This window comes from Oncorhynchus kisutch, linkage group LG8 (assembly GCF_002021735.2).
Source record: "Oncorhynchus kisutch isolate 150728-3 linkage group LG8, Okis_V2, whole genome shotgun sequence".
NCBI lineage: Eukaryota > Metazoa > Chordata > Actinopteri > Salmoniformes > Salmonidae > Oncorhynchus > Oncorhynchus kisutch.
Genome location: NC_034181.2, coordinates 3,302,539 through 3,324,424, shown reverse-complemented (window position 1 = coordinate 3,324,424; position 21,886 = coordinate 3,302,539). Strand labels below are relative to the sequence as shown.

The 21,886-nt window shown below is 41.9% G+C and overlaps 1 protein-coding gene across 2 annotated transcripts in view; it reads right to left on the bottom strand.

The window, feature by feature from the left end:
* Positions 1–329: 329 nt before the first annotated feature.
* Positions 330–21,886, bottom strand: part of LOC109879534 (AT-rich interactive domain-containing protein 3A-like) — a 235,878-nt gene continuing 214,321 nt past the window's right edge. For both annotated transcript variants that reach the window (XM_031829552.1, XM_031829553.1), the window contains 4 exons: positions 20,129–20,373; positions 18,140–18,424; positions 8,519–8,608; positions 330–2,402 (listed from right to left, as the gene is read on the bottom strand). In XM_031829552.1, coding sequence (XP_031685412.1) covers positions 2,212–2,402; positions 8,519–8,608; positions 18,140–18,424; positions 20,129–20,373 — 811 coding nt within the window. In that variant the 3' untranslated portion in view covers positions 330–2,211. The remainder of the gene's footprint in view (positions 2,403–8,518; positions 8,609–18,139; positions 18,425–20,128; positions 20,374–21,886) is intronic.

Genomic DNA, 21,886 nt, shown 5'->3' with positions numbered 1-21,886 from the left:
GCAAAGAGGGAGAGAGAGAGGGAGGAAGGGACAAAGAGAGGGAGTGAGAGAGAGAGAGAGAGAGAGAGAGAGAGGGGGAGGGAGGGACAAAGAGAGGGAGAGAGAGAGAGGGACAAAGAGAGGGAGAGAGAGAGAGAGAAGGACAAAGAGAGCGAGAGGGACAAAGAGAGAGAGAGAGAGAGAGAGAGAGAGAGAGAGAGAGAGAGAGAGAGAGAGAGAGAGAGAGAGAGAGGGAGGGAGGGAGGGACAAAGAGAGGAAGACAGAGAGAGAGGGACAAAGAGAGGGAGGGAGGGAGAGAGAGAGGCAGAGAGAGAGGGAGGGAGGGAGGGACAAAGAGAGGGAGGGAGAGAGAGAGAGAGGGAGGGACAAAGAGAGGGAGAGAGAGAGAGGGACAAAGAGAGGGAGAGAGAGAGAGGGACAAAGAGAGTGAAATAGTGAGTATGGAGAAACTCTCCAATGTCAGACACAAGTGCACTTCAAAAGAAAGACGGGGTGCCAGTCACTAGATAAAGCCACTGTGTGATTGATGATTAGATCAGTGCTCCAACACCTATAGCCTCGTTCTGCTGTTGTACATTATGTGTTTAAGCCACATATCTCCTTCTGTGGAGTAATATGTTGAACTGGTCTACAGATTGGGAACCACCCACCAGGGGATAGTCCTACCAGCAGGTATGTTTCCGTCTGATTGCAAAGATAACGCCTTCACCAGAAAACATTGCTGGTAATAAATTATTCATACTAAGTGTTGAATGTGTCGCAACATCATATTTAATCAGAGCCATCGTGCAAATCTCTCTTCTGTGAGAAGGGTTAGTTAAGAGGCTCTGACCAGGACCGACAGTGTCGAACGCTCTAGGTTACTAGGCTATTTGGTTTAACCCTTTACTGACGAAGGCATGTCTTGACGCTCTAGCTATTGTCCCACAGCATTAAACAATGTGTTGATATAGCGAGCGGCATCGATTGATCAGAGCGGAACCAGCTTCAATAGATAGATAATAGATAGATAGATAATAGATAGATAGATAATAGATAGATAGATAACATGATATGTTCCTCTCTAAAAGAAAGAAACAAGGAATTACGTTTCCCTGATTCTGTGAGATGTGCTTGTGATATACAGTATATCCTTAGTTTGGTCATTTGGTTCCACTATTTTATCTGTGCTGTCTGTGTATGTTATAGTTTTTATTCTTTACTTTCTTTTCATTGGTTACTCTTGTTTTTCTTTGGTTATTAGCGTAAAGTAGCAATCTTCTCTGGTTTGTGATCAAAAACAAGAAGAAAACTAAAGATTTTCAGTGACAATGAAATGGCCTCCCATGCCTAGCAGAGGTTTCAAACAAGCCATACTACAGATCAGGGTTGGGGTCAATTCCATTTCTATTCCAGCAAACTCAGGATGTACACTGAATGCTAATTCTCTTTACTGCTTTTCAATTAGGAAAATGTGGAATTAGAATTTTGGTTTATTTTCTGAATTGACGATTTTAAAATGGAATTGACCCCCAACCCTGCTACAGGTTAACAAGCATTTCTCTCTTCGAGTACGAGGTCAAGAATCCTCTCTTCTGTTGGAGGAGCTGCAGACAGACAGACAGACAGACAGACAGACAGACAGACAGACAGACAGACAGACAGACAGACAGACAGACAGACAGACAGACAGACAGACAGACAGACAGACAGACAGACAGACAGACAGACAGACAGACAGACAGACAGACAGACAGAGAGCCAACATGTCTCAGTCTCTCAGTGTCTTTGTCCCACAGTTCCTTGCGTCTAATGAAGTGTCACCACATATATGTTTACACTGCTCCAAACTGAGCAGCTGTTCTCAGGAAACACGAAAAAGACAGCAGAATGTATCTGAATACACACAGGGTTCAGAGGTCCTCTACATACCATTCAGAGGTCAGAGTTCAGAGGTCAGAGTTCAGAGGAAGGAAAGAGAATAGAGCGAGAGATCATTTTATTTTTCTACAGAACTATTTCCTCAGTAAATAAAACTTTTTATTTTCATTCTTTCAACTTGAATAACGGAGTTTTGAGAAAAGGGAGGAGAAAGAGGAAGAGGAGGAGGAAGGGAAAACCACCTTCAAAAACAATAGAAGTATTTTCTTCTGGTATCTCAGACCGCTTGTTGTCTTTGGGGAATGATGGGGGCGGGGGGTTAGGGGGTGGAGCTGTGGGTGGGTCTCAGCTCAGGGGGAGGAGTTTCCATGTCCGTGGACCGAGGATGAGGAGGAGGAAGAGGAGCAGGACGGTTGGATCTGTATGGAGGAGGAGTTCATCCCCGGACTGGTCTTTCCCTGAGAGAAGGTGTCATTCTGGTTCTGGACCCGGTGACCACCCAGCATCGTAGGGAGGGAGGGCTTCCTGGCAAACAGAACACCTGGAGGGACGGAGAGAGGGAGGGAGGAGATCTCCTGTCAGACGTTATGATCTGTACATGGTACAGACAACATCTTGGGAGTCATAATACCTTATGATCTGTGAACTGTACATGGTACAGACAACATCTTGGGAGTCATAATACCTTATGATCTGTGAACTGTACATGGTACAGACAACATCTTGGGAGTCATAATACCTTATGATCTGTGAACTGTACATGGTACAGACAACATCTTGGGAGTCATAATACCTTATGATCTGTGAACTGTACATGATACAGACAACATCCAGGCTGTATCACAACCGGCTGTGATAGGGAGTCCCATAGGGCGGAGCACAATTGGCCCAGCGTCGTCCAGGTTTTGGCCGGTGTAGACCATCATTGTAAATAAGAATTTGTTCTTAACTGACTTGCCTTGTTAAATAAAAGTTAATTATACTCCTTATGGCTCTAACATGTGGAGAATGGCTAGATTCTGAAATACTAATTTCTACATGAATTTATTCAACATCAATATGAATATGAATGTCTCAAACTACCTTATTTGATTTTGTTCATTTTTAAGACATGTTGTTTGGAACGATATACTTTACAAGTTCATCACATTTCCAGAGTGGGCTCTCTGCTAATTCTGAAGTTATGATCAATTTTATGATCACTACAAACACAGCGAATGGTAAATGGATTCAAAGGGAACTCCCTCTACTCGTGTCTTACTGAACGTACAAATCCTAAAGGACAACTGTGATCAGTCACTGACCTACATGACACTTGTAAAATGTGTCATATCATTAAACGTATCAGAGAGCCCCACTCTGGAAATGTGGCATTTATAAAGAGTATATTGTTCCAAACATTTTGTCTAAAAGAGTTGATTTTTGAGATATTCATATATCTTCATATTTATTCATATGTTGAATAAATTAATGTGACAAAATAAAATCTTCAGAGTCAAGACAAGCTCCATATTTGAGAGCACATTATATGGAGTATAACCAAGATGTTGTCTGTATTATGCACAGTTCACAGTTCACAGATCATAAGATCTTATAGGAGGCATGTACAGGTCTAAACAGGGCCTAAAATGGACACTTTCATCATTACACATTTGTTTTAATTACTATCACTACTACTACTGATACTACTACTGATACTACTACTACTGATACTACTACTGATACTACTACTACTACTACTACTGATACTACTACTACTACTGATTCTACTACTACTACTGATACTACTACTACTACTACTGATACTACTACTACTACTACTACTGATACTACTACTACTACTGCTACTGATACTACTACTGTTACTACTACTACTGATACTACTACTACTACTGATACTACTACTGATACTACTACTACTGATACTACTACTACTACTACTGATACTACTACTGATACTACTACTACTACTACTACTGATACTACTACTACTACTACTACTACTACTGATACTACTACTACTACTACTATTGATACTACTACTGACACTACTACTACTGATACTACTACTACCACTGATACTACTACTGATACTACTACTGATACTACTACTACTGATACTACTACTACTACTGATACTACTACTGATACTACTACTGATACAACTACTGATACTACTACTACTACTACTGATAGTAGTACTGATACTACTACTACTACAACTACTACTACAGCTACTGCTACTACTACTACTGATACTACTACTGATACTACTACTACTACAACTACTACTACAGCTACTGCTACTACTACTACTGATACTACTACTGATACTACTACTACTACAGCTACTACTACTACTACTACTACTACTACTACTACTACTGCTACTACTGATACTACTACTGATACTACTACTGCTACTACAGCTACTGCTACTACTACTACTGATACTACTACTGATACTACTACTACTACTACTACTACTGATACAACTACTGCTACTACTGATACTACTACTGATACTACTACTACTACTACAGCTACTGCTACTACTACTACTACTACTACTACTGATACTACTACTACTGATACTACTACTACTACTGATACTACTACTGATACTACTACTGATACTACTACTACTACTACTGATACTACTACTACTACTGATACTACTACTGATACTACTACTACTACTACTGATACTACTACTACTACTACTACTGATACTACTACTGATACTACTACTACTACAGCTACTACTACTACTACTACTACTACTACTACTACTGCTACTACTGATACTACTACTGATACTACTACTGCTACTACTGATACTACTACTACTACTACTACTACTGATACTACTACTGATACTACTGATACTACTACTGATACTACTACTACTACTACTGATAATACTACTGATACTACTACTACTACTACTACTGATACTACTACTACTACTACTACTACTACTGATACTACTGATACTACTGATACTACTACTGATACTACTACTACTACTACTACTGATACTACTACTGATACTACTACTACTACTACTACTACTACTACTACTACTACTACTGATACTACTACTGATACTACTAGTGACACTACTACTACTACTACTGATACTACTACTACTACTACTGATACTACTACTGATACTACTACTACTGCTGATACTACGACTACTACTGATACTACTGCTACTACTACTGCTACTAGTAGTGCTACTACTGATACTACTACTACAGCTGATACTACAACTACTACTGCTACTACTGCTACTACTGATACTACTGCTACTACTGCTACTACTGATACTACTGCTACTACTGATACTACTACTACTGCTACTACTGATACTACTGCTACTACTGATACTACTGCTACTACTGCTACTACTGCTACTACTGATACTACTGCTACGACTGATACTACTACTACTGATACTACTACTGCTACTACTACTACTGCTACTACTGCTACTACTGCTACAACTGATACTACTACTACTACTGATACTACTACTACTGACACTACTACTACTACTGATACTACTACTACTGATACTACTACTACTACTCCTACTACTACTACTGCTGCTACTGATACTACTACTACTACTACTGCTGATACTACAACTAATACTGCTACTACTGCTACTACTGCTACTACTGCTACTACTGCTACTACTGATACTACTGATACTACTACTACTGATACTACTACTACTACTAAGACTACTGCTACTACTACTCCTACGACTACTACTACTGCTACTACTACTACTACTGCTACTACTACTACTGCTGCTACTACTGATACTACTGCTACTACTGCTGCTACTACTACTGCCACTACTACTACTGCTGATACTACTACTGTTGATACTACTACTACTGCTGATACTACTACTACTGCTGACACTATTGCTACTACTGGTACTACTACTTCTGCTACTACTTCTACTACTGCACCTGATACTACTACAACTACTACTACTACTGACACTACTTCTACTACTGATAATACTACTACTGATACTACTACTAATACTGATACTACAACTACTACTACTGATACTACTACTACTACGACTACTACTGATACTATTATTACTACTGATACTACTACTTCTGCTACTACTTCTACTACTGCTACTGATACTACTACTACTACTGATACTACTAATACTATGACTACTGCTAGTACTACTACTGCTACGACTACTACTAATGCTACTACTACTACTGATACTACTACTACTACTGATACTACTACTCTACTACTACTGATACTACTTCTACAACTACTACTACTGATACAACAACTACTACTGATACTACTTCTGCTACTACTACTACTACTGATACTACTGATACTACGGCTACTGCTACTACTACTCCCACGACTACTACTGCTGCTACTACTACTGATACTACTACTACTATTGCTACTACTACCACTACTACTACTACTACTGACACTACTACTACTACTGATACTACTACTTCTGCTACTACTTCTACTACTGCTACTGATACTACTACAACTACTACTACTACTGACACTACTACTACTACTGATACTACTAATACTATGACTACTGCTACTACTACTACTGCTACTACTACTACTAATACTACTACTACTAGTACTACTACTACTGATACTACTACTACTACTGATCCGACTACTACTACTGATACTACTACTACTGATACTATTACTACTACTGATACTACTACTACTGATACTACTACTACTGATACTACGACCACTACTCCTACTACTGATACTACTACTACAACTACTGATACTACTATTACTGATACTACTACCAATACTACTACTACTGATACTACTAATACTACAAATGCTACTAGTAAGAGTAGTTTAATTGGTACTGTACATTTCTACATGTTCTTACAATCTATACAACCAGTTTTTTAGGGGCAGATGAAAATAATAGTATTTCAAACTTACTGTAATGTCACAATTAGACAAATACTATGATGACATATCAACTCACTAACTAACAAATAACACATTGTCACACCTAAACAACCTGAATTGGACAACTGACACAGACACTCCAGTCTACCTCACTGAGCATAGTGTTTCAGACACTCCTAGTCTACCTCACTGAGCATAGTGTTTCAGACACTCCAGTCTACCTCACTGAGCATAGTGTTTCAGACACTCCAGTCTACCTCACTGAGCATAGTGTTTCAGACACTCCAGTCTACCTCACTGAGCATAGTGTTTCAGACACTCCAGTCTACCTCACTGAGCATAGTGTTTCAGACACTCCAGTCTACCTCACTGAGCATAGTGTTTCAGACACTCCTAGTCTACCTCACTGAGCATAGTGTTTCAGACACTCCAGTCTACCTCACTGAGCATAGTGTTTCAGACACTCCAGTCTACCTCACTGAGCATAGTGTTTCAGACACTCCAGTCTACCTCACTGAGCATAGTGTTTCAGACACTCCAGTCTACCTCACTGAGCATAGTGTTTCAGACACTCCAGTCTACCTCACTGAGCATAGTGTTTCAGACACTCCAGTCTACCTCACTGAGCATAGTGTTTCAGACACTCCAGTCTACCTCACTGAGCATAGTGTTTCAGACACTCCAGTCTACCTCACTGAGCATAGTGTTTCAGACACTCCAGTCTACCTCACTGAGCATAGTGTTTCAGACACTCCAGTCTACCTCACTGAGCATGGTGTTTCAGACACTCCAGTCTACCTTACTGAGCATAGTGTTTCAGACACTCCAGTCTACCTCACTGAGCATGGTGTTTCAGACACTCCAGTCTACCTCACTGAGCATAGTGTTTCAGACACTCCAGTCTACCTCACTGAGCATAGTGTTTCAGACACTCCAGTCTACCTCACTGAGCATGGTGTTTCAGACACTCCAGTCTACCTCACTGAGCATAGTGTTTCAGACACTCCAGTCTACCTCACTGAGCATAGTGTTTCAGACACTCCAGTCTACCTCACTGAGCATAGTGTTTCAGACACTCCAGTCTACCTCACTGAGCATAGCGTTTCAGACACTCCAGTCTACCTCACTGAGCATAGCGTTTCAGACACTCCAGTCTACCTCACTGAGCATAGTGTTTTAGACACTCCAGTCTACCTCACTGAGCATGGTGTTTCAAACACTCAAGTCTACCTCACTGAACATAGTGTTTCAGACAGACAGCTAGATAGATCTCAACTATATCTGATGTTAATGGCCACTTCAACCTCACTGGAAGTTTTTCACCAGCAGGCTTATTCTTTACGCCACGACATGAACTGTCTGGCCTACCTATCTTGAGGTAATTACCCCATCTGCTCGAAGGCAGAGGAGGAGGTGGTGAACAAGCGTGCAGGAGGTATGGAGGCTAAACCTGCCCGTGGCCTCTCTCCCAGGCACGTCTAAGACAATAAACCCCATCGATCTCCCATCCACAGCCTCAATTCTGAGATATTTAACTTTTTTTTAACTCTATTGGACTGCCACTTCATTACGATGGATTTTATAGCAAAGACATCAAATTGCGTGGAGGACTAAGCGCCAGGGTGCTGCTATAACTTATTGAATTTCCTGCCTGCAATTACATCAGCAAACGGACCCTCTATTTACCTGTGTAGACAACTCCATCTATTTCTATTGACATGTTGATGCTGCTAATGCCGCTGGTAGACAGGTTCAATGGAGTCTCTTGTCTATCATCTGTCAGGAGGCGAGAGAGAGGAAAACTCAATATCAGCATTTAAAAAGGGAACACAAGGAGCAGGAGAAGAGCGTTCGGGCAGAGTATTGGCGATAACTCCTAGAGTGACAGGGTAAGGAGCAGTTTATTAAAGAGTTCTGAGGGAAAGGGGGAACTGTCAAAAGATGTAGCAACCATTTGTACATGTCGGTTGTCGCCAACGGGTTATCTCCCTGAGGAGACGGTGACATCATCTCATAACACACAGACTGACAGGCAGGCACTTGGAGAACGTGTAGCTACTCGTGAAAAAAAACAAGGCTTGCAACAATCTTATCCCAAATAAGAACAACACGCAAGTATATTGTCAAGTTTAATGTCTGTAAAATATCATTCATGTGCAGATACACACTAAATCTACTATATGATTTTAGAGTTTAGATCAAAACAGATACTACAGAACATTTGTGCAGGCGTTCTCTGGCCTAGGCCTACTGGCCTACAGGAGGTGTAGGGGGTTCTATGGGGCGTTCTCTGGCCTAGGCCTACTGGCCTACAGGAGGTGTAGGGGGTTCTATGGGGCGTTCTCTGGCCTAGGCCTACTGGCCTACAGGAGGTGTAGGGGGTTCTATGGGGCGTTCTCTGGCCTAGGCCTACTGGCCTACAGGAGGTGTAGGGGGTTCTATGGGGCGTTCTCTGGCCTAGGCCTACTGGCCTACAGGAGGTGTAGGGGGTTCTATGGGGCGTTCTCTGGCCTAGGCCTACTGGCCTACAGGAGGTGTAGGGGGTTCTATGGGGCGTTCTCTGGCCTAGGCCTACTGGCCTACAGGAGGTGTAGGGGGTTCTATGGGGCGTTCTCTGGCCTAGGCCTACTGGCCTACAGGAGGTGTAGGGGGTTCTATGGGGCGTTCTCTGGCCTAGGCCTACTGGCCTACAGGAGGTGTAGGGGGTTCTATGGGGCGTTCTCTGGCCTAGGCCTACTGGCCTACAGGAGGTGTAGGGGGTTCTATGGGGCGTTCTCTGGCCTAGGCTGCCATATTTAATACAAGTTTTGATGTAATCTGTAAATGATGGTGTTTATATGTTGGGTTTGCAGCTCAGTCGGTCGGGTCGGCCAGTGGAGGAATTAACCTGTGAAAGATTCTGACTCATTCTACCATTAAGCTTTCGGAGAAAAGCCCACTATTATAACTAATGCCTGAGAGGCAGTCATGTAGAGAGAGATGAAACCACACCTGAGCAGATAGGCCCCTCATTCTTCCTTTAGACTCTATTATTCAGTAATGTATGACTTATGTCTTGTCGTAAACACTGTCACGCTGAGAACCATCAACAGAGTGGGTGGGTGCTCCCCCCCCTCCGTAGTCATGGAAGCAGTATTTCTTCATGACATCGAAGAAGTCCTCAGACATCACATTGCAGATGTTTTATGATGAACTGTGTGTTTTGTGTGTAATAGTGACTCACCTATCATATGGTGAAATACTCTTACTTGATGTCGGCATACCACCGCTGTGCTGTACAGCTAAACCCCTAGTTATACAATAGTAGAGGACAAACAGTAACATTGACAAGCCAATCACATGTTGGAGAAGAATAAATAGACTGGGTTCTGAAGGAGAAGTTCTAGAACTCTGATACACTCTGAAAACACAGAACGATACAATGTGTCAAAGATGTGGTGTTATTTTTGTGGCGGTAACACGACTGTACATTGAATTGGTTTAGTTGGATATTAATCAGGATGTGTTACAGAACCCACTGTAGATTGAGTTGGATTAGTTGGATATTAATCAGGATGTGTTATAGAACCCACTGTAGATTGAGTTGGATTAGTTGGATATTAAACAGGATGTGTCATAGAACCCACTGGAATATATAGTAAGGGAATTGCAATACTTTTTTTCTCCAAATGCTTCTCTGTGGGTTTTCGAAATTATTAATGTGTGTGTCAGAGTTATACATCATAATTGCATGAATATTACAACATTATAAGGGCATAACAATGAATAAACATGTGTATTCACATTAGTAACTGTGGATGTGTCTGAAATTACACCCTGTTCCAGGGTTCCCCAATCATTTCTGATCTAAAAAAGAGAGAGAGCAAAACTGTCATCAAGGTAAAGGGTGGCTACTTTGAAGAATCTAATATATATTTTGATTTGTTTACCACTTGTTTGGTTACTACATGATTCCATACGTGTTATTTCATAGTTTTGATGTCTTCACTATTATTCTACAATGTAGAAAATAGTCCAAATAAAGAAAAACCCTGGAATGAGTAGGTGTTCTATAACCCTGGAATGAGTAGGTGTTCTATAACCCTGGAATGAGTAGGTGTTCTATAACCCTGGAATGAGTAGGTGTTCTAAAACCCTGGAATGAGTAGGTGTTCTATAACCCTGGAATGAGTAGGTTTTCTAAAACCCTGGAATGAGTAGGTGTTCTATAACCCTGGAATGAGTAGGTGTTCTATAACCCTGGAATGAGTAGGTGTTCTATAACCCTGGAATGAGTAGGTGTTCTATAACCCTGGAATGAGTAGGTGTTCTATAACCCTGGAATGAGCAGGTGTGTCCAAACTTTTGACTGGTACTGTATATATATATATATATATATATATATATAATTTTTGTCATTGGACATAAAAGCCTGTAAAATCACCAGGAAATCAACATGATTTTTAAGTCAGGAAATCTGTTCCCAAGTATCTCCACGTTTAAATAGAGAGGTATATGTGATCGTATCCCAATGTAATCAAGGTTTGAAATGATTCTGTTTTTGTCAACTACTTCAGAAAGTATTCCATCTTGTTGTGTTACGGCCTGAATTGGAAAATGGATTAAATCAACAACAACAAATTCCTCACCCATCTACACACAATAAGCACAAAATGACAAAGTGAAAACGTGTTTTTAGAAATGTTTTGCAAAAGTATTCAAAAGTAAATACAAAAATATTTCATTTGGTATTTTTGGTTATTTTTTTTAGGATCCCCATTAGCTGTTGCAAAAGCAGTAGCTACTCTTCCTGGTGTCCACACAGAACATGAAACATAATACAGAATGACATAATACATGACATCATTAGACATGAACAGCTCAAGGACAGAACTACATATAAAAAAATGTAAAGGCACACATAGTCTACATATCAATGCATACAAACTATCTAGGTCCAATAGGGGAGAGGCGTTGTGCCGCGAGGTGTTGCTTTATCTGTTTTTTGAAACCCGGTTTGCTGTTTATTTGAGCAATATGAGATGGGAGGAAGTTCCATGCAATTAGGGCTCTATATAATACTGTACGCTTTCTTGAATTTGTTCTGGATTTGGGGACTGTGAAAAGACCCCTGGTGGCACGTCTGGAGGGATAAGTGTGTGTGTCAGAGATATGTGTAAGTTGACTATGCAAACAATTTAGGATTTTCAACGTCAATGTTTCTTCTAAAATGTATAAATAATGCAGTCAGTCTCTACTCAACTCTTAGCCAAGCGAGACTGGCATGCATAGTATTTATATCAGCCCTCTGATTACAATGAAGAGCAAAACGTGCCACTGTTCTGGACCTACTGCAGCTTAACTAGGTCTTTCCTTGCAGCACTGGACCACACGACTGGACAATAATCAAGATTAGACAAAACTAGAGCCTGCAGAACCTGCTTTTTGGAGTGTGGGGGTCAAAAAAGCAAGGCATCTCTTTATTACGGACAGACCTCTCCCCATCTTTACAACCATTGACCATGACAGTTTACAATCTAAGGTAACGCCAAGTCATTTAATCTCCTAAACTTGTTCAACAGCCACAGCATTCATTACTTGATTCAGCTGAGGTCTAGAACTGAAGGAATGATTTGTACCAAATACAATGCTCTTAGTTTTAGAGATGTTCAGGACCAGTTTATTACTGGCCACCCATTCCAAAACAGATTGCGACTCTTTGCTAAGGGTTTCAGTGACTTCATTAGCTGTGGTTGCTGATGCATATATGGTTGAATCATCAGCATACATGGACACACATGCTGTGTTTAATGCCAGTGGCAGGTCATTGGTAAAAATAGAAAAGAGTAGAGGGTCTAGAGAGCTACTCTGCGGTACACCACACTTTACATGTTTGACATTTAGAGAAGCTTCCATTAACGAAAACCGTCTGAGTTCTATTACATAGGTAGCTCTTAATCCACGATATGGCAGAGGGTGAATAGCCATAACACATACGTTTTTTCAACAACAGGTTAGGGTCAATAATATTAAAGGCTGCACTGAAATCTAACAGTACAGCTCCCACAATCTTATTATTATCGATTTCTTTCAACCAATCATCAGTCAGATGTGTCAGTGCAGTACATATTGAGTGCCCTTCTCTATAAGCACGCTGAAAGTCTTGTTAATTTGTTTACAGAGAAATAGCATTGTATTTGGTCAAACACAAACTTTTAGGTCTGCTGTTAGAACCAGTACAGACCGCTTTACCTCTCATAGGTAGCAGAATTACTTTGGCTTCCCTCCAGGCCTGAGCACAAAGACTTTCCTCTAGGCTCAGATTAAATATATGACAGGTATGAGTGGCTATAGAGTCAGCTACCATCCTCAGAATACCTACATAAGTATTCACACCCCTGAGTCAACACACGTTAGAATCACCTTTGGCAGTGATTACAGCTGTGAGTCTTGCTGGGTAAGTCTAAGAGCTTTGCACACCTTTCTTTCTTAAATTATTCAATCTCCGTCAAGTTGGTTGTTGATCATTGCTAGACAGCCATTTTCAAGTCTTGCCATAGATTTTCAAGCTGATTTAAGTCAAAACTGTAACTAGGCCACTCAGGAACATTCAATGTCATCTTGGTAAGCAACTCCAGTGTATAATGGGGCTTGTGTTTGAGGTTATTGTCCTGCTGAAAGGTGAATTTGTCTCCCAGTGTCTGGTGGAAAGCCGACTGAATCAGGTTTTCCTCGAGGATGTTACCTGTGCTTAACTCTATTACGTTTCTTTTTATCCTAAAAAACATCCATACCCATAACATGATGCAGCCACCACCATGCTTGACAATATGAAGAGTGGTACTCAGTGATGTGTTGTGTTGGATTTGCCCCAAACATAACACTTTCTACTCAGGACTTATCGTTCATTTCTTTGACATATTTTTTTCAGTTTTACTTTAGTGTTTTACTGCAGAAATGCACGTTTTGGAATATTATTATTCTGTACAGGCTTCCTTTTCACTCTGTCATTTAGGTAAGTATTGTGCGGTAACTACAATGTTGTTGATCCATCCTCAGTTTTCTATCAAAGCTATTAAACTCTGTAACTGATTTAAAGTCACCATTGGCCTCATGGTGAAATCCCTGAGTGGTTTCCTTCCTCTCCGGCAACTGAGTTAGGAAGGACGCTTGTGTCTTTGTAGTGACTGGGTGTGTTGATACACCATCCAAAGTGTAATTAATAACTTCACCATGTTCAAAGGGATATTCAATGTCTGCTTTATTTTTTAATTTTACCCATCTATTAATAGGTGCCCTTCTTTGTGAGGCATTGAAACGTCCCTGGTCTTTGTGATTGAATCTGGGCTGGAAATTCACTGTTCGACTGAGGGACCTTACAGATAATTGTATGTGTGGGATACAGAGATGACGAAGTCATTCAAAAACCATGTTAAAACACTATTATTGCAGACAGAGTGAATCCATGCAACGTACAGTATTATCTGACTTTATAAGCACATTGTTCCTGCTTGCCATAACAATGGGGTTAAATACATATGGACTCAAGACCTTTAAGCTTTTCATTTTTTATTCAGTTCTAAACATCTCTAAAAACATCATTCCACTTTGACATTTTGGGGGTATTGTGTTTAGGCCAGTGACACAATTTAAACACAATTTAATAAAAAAAAATTCAGGGTGTAAAATGTGAAGAAAACAAAATGGTGTGTGAATACTTTCTGAAGGCACTGTATCTGTTTGGGCTGCAGTGTTATTTGGGCTGCATGTTATTATTATTATCTTATAACTATTTTCTGACCTCCTGACCATTCACTCAAGGAACAATCATCTCCCAGTTGAATGTAATTGGGAGCCCTGCCCTGTTCCCTATAGCTGGAGACAGGTCAGCTGAATGTAATTGGGAGCCCTGCCCTGTTCCCTATAGCTAGAGGCAGGTCAGTTGAATGTAATTGGGAGCCCTGCCCTGTTCCCTATAGCTGGAGACAGGTCAGCTGAATGTAATTGGGAGCCCTGCCCTGTTCCCTATAGCTAGAGGCAGGTCAGTTGAATGTTATTGGGAGCCCTGCCCTGTTCCCTATAGCTAGAGGCAGGTCAGTTGAATGTAATTGGGAGCCCTGCCCTGTTCCCTATAGCTGGAGACAGGTCAGCTGAATGTAATTGGGAGCCCTGCCCTGTTCCCTATAGCTAGAGGCAGGTCAGTTGAATGTTATTGGGAGCCCTGCCCTGTTCCCTATAGCTAGAGGCAGGTCAGTTGAATGTAATTGGGAGCCCTGCCCTGTTCCCTATAGCTAGAGGCAGGTCAGTTGAATGTAATTGGGAGCCCTGCCCTGTTCCCTATAGCTGGAGACAGGTCAGCTGAATGTAATTGGGAGCCCTGCCCTGTTCCCTATAGCTAGAGACAGGTCAGCTGAATGTAATTGGGAGCCCTGCCCTGTTCCCTATAGCTAGAGGCAGGTCAGTTGAATGTAATTGGGAGCCCTGCCCTGTTCCCTATAGCTGGAGACAGGTCAGCTGAATGTAATTGGGAGCCCTGCCCTGTTCCCTATAGCTAGAGGCAGGTCAGTTGAATGTTATTGGGAGCCCTGCCCTGTTCCCTATAGCTAGAGGCAGGTCAGTTGAATGTAATTGGGAGCCCTGCCCTGTTCCCTATAGCTGGAGACAGGTCAGCTGAATGTAATTGGGAGCCCTGCCCTGTTCCCTATAGCTAGAGGCAGGTCAGTTGAATGTTATTGGGAGCCCTGCCCTGTTCCCTATAGCTAGAGGCAGGTCAGTTGAATGTAATTGGGAGCCCTGCCCTGTTCCCTATAGCTGGAGACAGGTCAGCTGAATGTAATTGGGAGCCCTGCCCTGTTCCCTATAGCTGGAGACAGGTCAGTTGAATGTAATTGGGATCCCTGTCCTGTTCCCTATAGCTGGAGACAGGTCAGCTGAATGTAATTGGGAGCCCTGTCCTGTTCCCTATAGCTAGAGACAGGTCAGTTGAATGTAATTGGGATCCCTGTCCTGTTCCCTATAGCTGGAGACAGGTCAGTTGAATGTAATTGGGATCCCTGTCCTGTTCCCTATAGCTAGAGGCAGGTCAGCTGAATGTAATTGAGAGCCCTGTCCTGTTTCCTATAGCTAGAGGCAGGTCAGCTGATTGTAATTGAGAGCCCTGCCCTGTTCCCTATAGCTGGAGACAGGCTCTGGACAAAAGTACCGCACTATATAGAGAAGTGGTTGCCACTGTATTGATAATAACAGATACTTATGTGTGTGTGTAATACTTATCGTGTTGATTTGTCAAAGAAGTGCACTGTATAGGAAGTATGGTGCCATTTCAGACCAATGATGTATCTAAACTCTGATGCTATGATGTATCTAAACTCTGATGCTATGATGTATCTAAACTCTGATGCTATGATGTATTTAAACTCTGACGCTATGATGTATCTACTCTGATGCTATGATGTATCTAAACTCTGATGCTATGATGTATTTAAACTCTGATGCTATGATGCTATGATGTATTTAAACTCTGATGCTATGATGTATTTAAACTCTGATGCTATGATGTATTTAAACTCTGATGCTATGATGTATTTAAACTCTGATGCTATGTTTTGGCCATTGAGAGGGTTTAGAAGCCACCAGCCGGCCATATTGGCTCTCTCCAGTGGGAGCAGTCCTCCATAGGAATTAATGACATTTTACAGTATTTCAATTAAAATGTTTCCAGAAGAAAATGTCAAATAAATTCTCTCAATTTTATTACATTTAAATATCTTTTAAAAAATATTTTATTTTTATGTTTAGCTGACATAATATAGTTTAAAAGCATGCATCAAAGTGTCTGTAATATAATAAACGTGGCGAAAACGAAGGTAACAATTAATCAATACATTTCTATAACTTCCATAATATTTTTTACAATGGAGGAGGATGTTGGCTTCAACACAACACCGGTCATCCAGGGTTTAATAGGGTTTATAGGGTTCATCCAGGGTTTAATAGGGTTTATAGGGTTCATCCAGGGTTTAATAGGGTTTATAGGGGTCATCCAGGGTTTAATAGGGTTTATAGGGGTCATCCAGGGTTTAATAGGGTTTATAGGGTTCATCCAGGGTTTAATAGGGTTTATAGGGTTCATCCAGGGTTTAATAGGGTTTATAGGGGTCATCCAGGGTTTAATAGGGTTTATAGGGTTCATCCAGGGTTTAATAGGGTTTATAGGGTTCATCCAGGGTTTAATAGGGTTTATAGGGTTCATCCAGGGTTTAATAGGGTTTATAGGGGTCATCCAGGGTTTAATAGGGTTTATAGGGTTCATCCAGGGTTTAATAGGGTTTATAGGGTTCATCCAGGGTTTAATAGGGTTTATAGGGGTCATCCAGGGTTTAATAGGGTTTATAGGGTTCATCCAGGGTTTAATAGGGTTTATAGGGTTCATCCAGGGTTTAATAGGGTTTATAGGGTTCATCCAGGGTTTAATAGGGTTTATAGGGTTCATCCAGGGTTTAATAGGGTTTATAGGGGTCATCCAGGGTTTAATAGGGTGTATAGGGGTCATCCAGGGTTTAATAGGGTTTATAGGGGTCATCCAGGGTTTAATAGGGTTTATAGGGGTCATCCAGGGTTTAATAGGGTTTATAGGGTTCATCCAGGGTTTTATAGGGTTTATAGGGTTCATCCAGGGTTTAATAGAGTTTATAGGGGTCATCCAGGGTTTAATAGGGTTTATAGGGGTCATCCAGGGTTTAATAGGGTTTATAGGGGTCATCCAGGGTTTAATAGGGTTTATAGGGTTCATCCAGGGTTTAATAGGGTTTATAGGGGTCATCCAGGGTTTAATAGGGTTTATAGGGGTCATCCAGGGTTTAATAGGGTTTATAGGGTTCATCCAGGGTTTAATAGGGTTTATAGGGTTCATCCAGGGTTTAATAGGGTTTATAGGGTTCATCCAGGGTTTAATAGGGTTTATAGGGGTCATCCAGGGTTTAATAGGGTTTATAGGGTTCATCCAGGGTTTAATAGGGTTTATAGGGTTCATCTAGGGTTTAATAGGGTTTATAGGGGTCATCCAGGGTTTAATAGGGTTTATAGGGTTCATCCAGGGTTTAATAGGGTTTTCTCTATTCATAATATCAGATACGCATAAATCCACATTAATAAGGTAACTGTGTTGATTTGTCTCACCTCAGGACATAATAACAGATAATCACATTTTAGTATCTGTGTCCGAAATGGCACCCAAGTAGTGCACTGTATAGAGAACAGGGTATCATTCCAGACACCGCTGGTATTCAGAATAGCATCATTAGTAACTTTAGCGTTGGTTTATCTCACCTCTCATCCGCTCAGCTCGGTTGTTGATCTTGATGTTCATGGGAAGCTGTGTTGCCATGGCGAGGAGGTTCTGCTGCACCGCGTGCTGCATGAGTCTCTGTTGCTCCTCGACCATCCCCATCTTCTCCGGCGGCTCCCCGCTCTCCAGCTTCTCCCTCAGCTGCTCCAACGCTGCAGCCTGTAGCCCTGCAGCCTCCTGAGCTGCCGCGGCTTGGGGGTGACCTCCCAGAGACATGGGTATCCCCCCCACACGACCCGAAAGACAACCCGCCATCAGACCATCCTCTGGGATAAAACAGAGATTTTTTTTAAACCAGGTTAGTCTCATTGAGATTAAAAATCACTTTTTCCAAGAGAGTGTTTTAAAGAAGAATACTTTATAGTTTATTGTCCATTTTCTATCTTTCAGATCTTGGGAAATACGTATTTTGCTTTGAACCAAATCCCTGAGAAAAAAAGTTGGACATTCTGTAGGCTACTGTAGGCATTTATATGCTCAGGAAGTTCCTATGGTCATCAGTACAAGTTGGGCATTCTGTAGGCTACTGTAGGCTCAGGAATTAGGCTCAGGAAGTTCCTGTGGTCTGCAGTACAAGTTGGGCATTCTGTAGGCTACTGTAGGCTCAGGAATTAGGCTCAGGAAGTTCCTGTGGTCGTCAGTACAAGTTGGGCATTCTGTAGGCTACTGTAGGCTCAGGAATTAGGCTCAGGAAGTTCCTGTGGTCGTCAGTACAAGTTGGGCATTCTGTAGGCTACTGTAGGCTCAGGAATTAGGCTCAGGACGTTCCTGTGGTCGTCAGTACAAGTTGGGCATTCTGTAGGCTACTGTAGGCTCAGGAATTAGGCTCAGGAAGTTCCTGTGGTCTGCAGTACAAGTTGGGCATTCTGTAGGCTACTGTAGGCTCAGGAATTAGGCTCAGGAAGTTCCTGTGGTCGTCAGTACAAGTTGGGCATTCTGTAGGCTACTGTAGGCTCAGGAATTAGGCTCAGGAAGTTCCTGTGGTCGTCAGTACAAGTTGGGCATTCTGTAGGCTACTGTAGGCTCAGGAATTAGGCTCAGGACGTTCCTGTGGTCGTCAGTACAAGTTGGGCATTCTGTAGGCTACTGTAGGCTCAGGAATTAGGCTCAGGAAGTTCCTGTGGTCGTCAGTACAAGTTGGGCATTCTGTAGGCTACTGTAGGCTCAGGAATTAGGCTCAGGACGTTCCTGTGGTCGTCAGTACAAGTTGGGCATTCTGTAGGCTACTGTAGGCTCAGGAATTAGGCTCAGGAAGTTCCTGTGGTCGTCAGTACAGGTGTTTTCTCATGCAGTGGTAATGTCCGGTTTGATATTCAAACTTTGTGGGAAATTACAGCATGACAAGTCAAATTATGAGAGGAGGATTTTTAAAAAATATATGTTTTTACAAGGAAATCAAATTTCCTGAGCATTGTGTCTTCACTCCACACTGTGTCATTCATTTCAACAGTCAGGTCATGGACACACGTGTCTTTCAAATCAGTGAGCAACAAACAACACCGTCCCTATGGTAGTCTGGGTGCCAGTCTGATGCAGGAATGAATTATACACAACACCGTCCCTATGGTAGTCTGGGTGCCAGTCTGATGCAGGAATGAATTATACACAACACCGTCCCTATGGTAGTCTGGGTGCCAGTCTGATGCAGGAATGAATTATACACAACACCGTCCCTATGGTAGTCTGGGTGCCAGTCTGATGCAGGAATGAATTATACACAACACCGTCCCTATGGTAGTCTGGGTGCCAGTCTGATGCAGGAATGAATTATACACAACACCGTCCCTATGGTAGTCTGGGTGCCAGTCTGATGCAGGAATGAATTATACACAACACCGTCCCTATGGTAGTCTGGGTGCCAGTCTGATGCAGGAATGAATCCTGCACAACACCGTCCCTATGGTAGCCACAACTGCAGCACGGCATCTTCTTCCTGGTCACATGACATGAAACAGTGCTCTGTGTCTCACCTTTCTTGATGTTGTGTCCCTGGGTCACATGTGCTCCATTGAGGGTGGACATGGCCAGGTGAGGCATGTTCATCTTGGAGGAGGAGACGATGGAGGTTGTCCCCATTGGAGAGTAGTTAAAGATGGCCGACCCGTAGCTCTGACGACGTCCCTCACGGCGGTTACTGTCGATAGCTGCCTGGAGCTCTCCGGGGGAGCTCAGACCCCTCTTTTCACATTCGTAAGGGTAGAGGTACTTCATATACCTGTAGGAAGGGATCGGGAACAGGACATTTCACAATGTTTTATTGAAGGAGAAGTTTTACACCAAGAGGCTGCCATAATGCCTGTGTCATCATCTCAACAAGGTTACATTATGTAATTTATTAACCACAGCCAACCTATAAAACATTCAGGGTTCAGGTATTTTTAGCTGGTGTTTACCAGCTCAATTGTCAAATGCATTCCCGTTTACAATTTTGACTGGTTAAGGTCAGCGCTCTTCTATGTTCAAACCCTATCTTCAGGATTGGTAATTGACCTGTCTTATCTTTCATTGCTTGCACTGAGATGGGAGAATTTGGAAATATCTGAAGTGTATCCTTAAAAACGTGAGCCAAAGTGCCAGTTTCAGTATGAACTGCTGGGGATATTTTAGAGCAACTGAAAGCTGGTCCAGCAAAATTAAGACAGTTTATACCATTAAAAAAACATTACAATACATTCACAACAGATTTCACAACACATTAAGTGTGTGCCCAACACAAAATGAATGTGTACGTGTGTGTATAGTGTGTATGATATTGTGTGTCTCTTCACGGTCCCTCGCTGTTCCATAAGGTGTATTTTTACCTGTTTATTAAATCAGACTCTACTGCTGCATCAGTTACTTGATGTGGAATAGAGTTCCATGTAGTCATGGCTATATATAGTATCTATATAGTAATATTAGCTCTCTGTATACATCCAAGGGCCAGCCGTGCTGCCCTGTTCTGAGCCAATTGCAATTTTCTTAAGTCCCTCTTTGTGGCACCTGACCACATGACTGAACAGTAGTCCAGGTGCGACAAAACTAGGGCCTGTAGGACCTGCCTTGTTGATAGTGCTGTTAAGAAGGTATAAACTAAGGCCTGTAGGACCTGCCTTGTTGATAGTGTTGTTAAGAAGGTAGAAACTAGGGCCTGTAGGACCTGCCTTGTTGATAGTGTTGTTAAGAAGGTAGAAACTAGGGCCTGTAGGACCTACCTTGTTGATAGTGTTGTTAAGAAGGTAGAGCAGCGCTTTATTATGGACAGATTTCACCCCATCTTAGCTAATTCTGTATCAATATGTTTTGACCATGACAGTTTACAATCCAGGGTTACTCCATGCAGTTTAGTCACGTCCACTTCCTCAATTTCCACATTATTCATTACAAGACTTAGTTGAGGTTTAGGGTTTAGTGAATGATTTGTCCCAAATACAAAGCTTTTATTTTTTTAATTTTTTTAATATTTAGCACTAACTTATTCCTTGCCACCCATTCTGAAACTAACTGCAGCTCTATGTTGAGTGTTGCAGTCATTTCAGTCGCTGTAGTAGCTGACGTGTATTGTTGAGTCATCCGCATACATAGACACACTGTCTTTACTCAAAGCCAGTGACATGTCATTAGTAAAGATTGAAAAAAGTAAGGGGCCTAGACAGCTGCCCTGGGGAATTCCTGATTCTACCTGGATTATGTCAGAGAAGCTTCCATTAAAGAACACCCTCTGTGTTCTGTTAGACAGGGAAACTCTT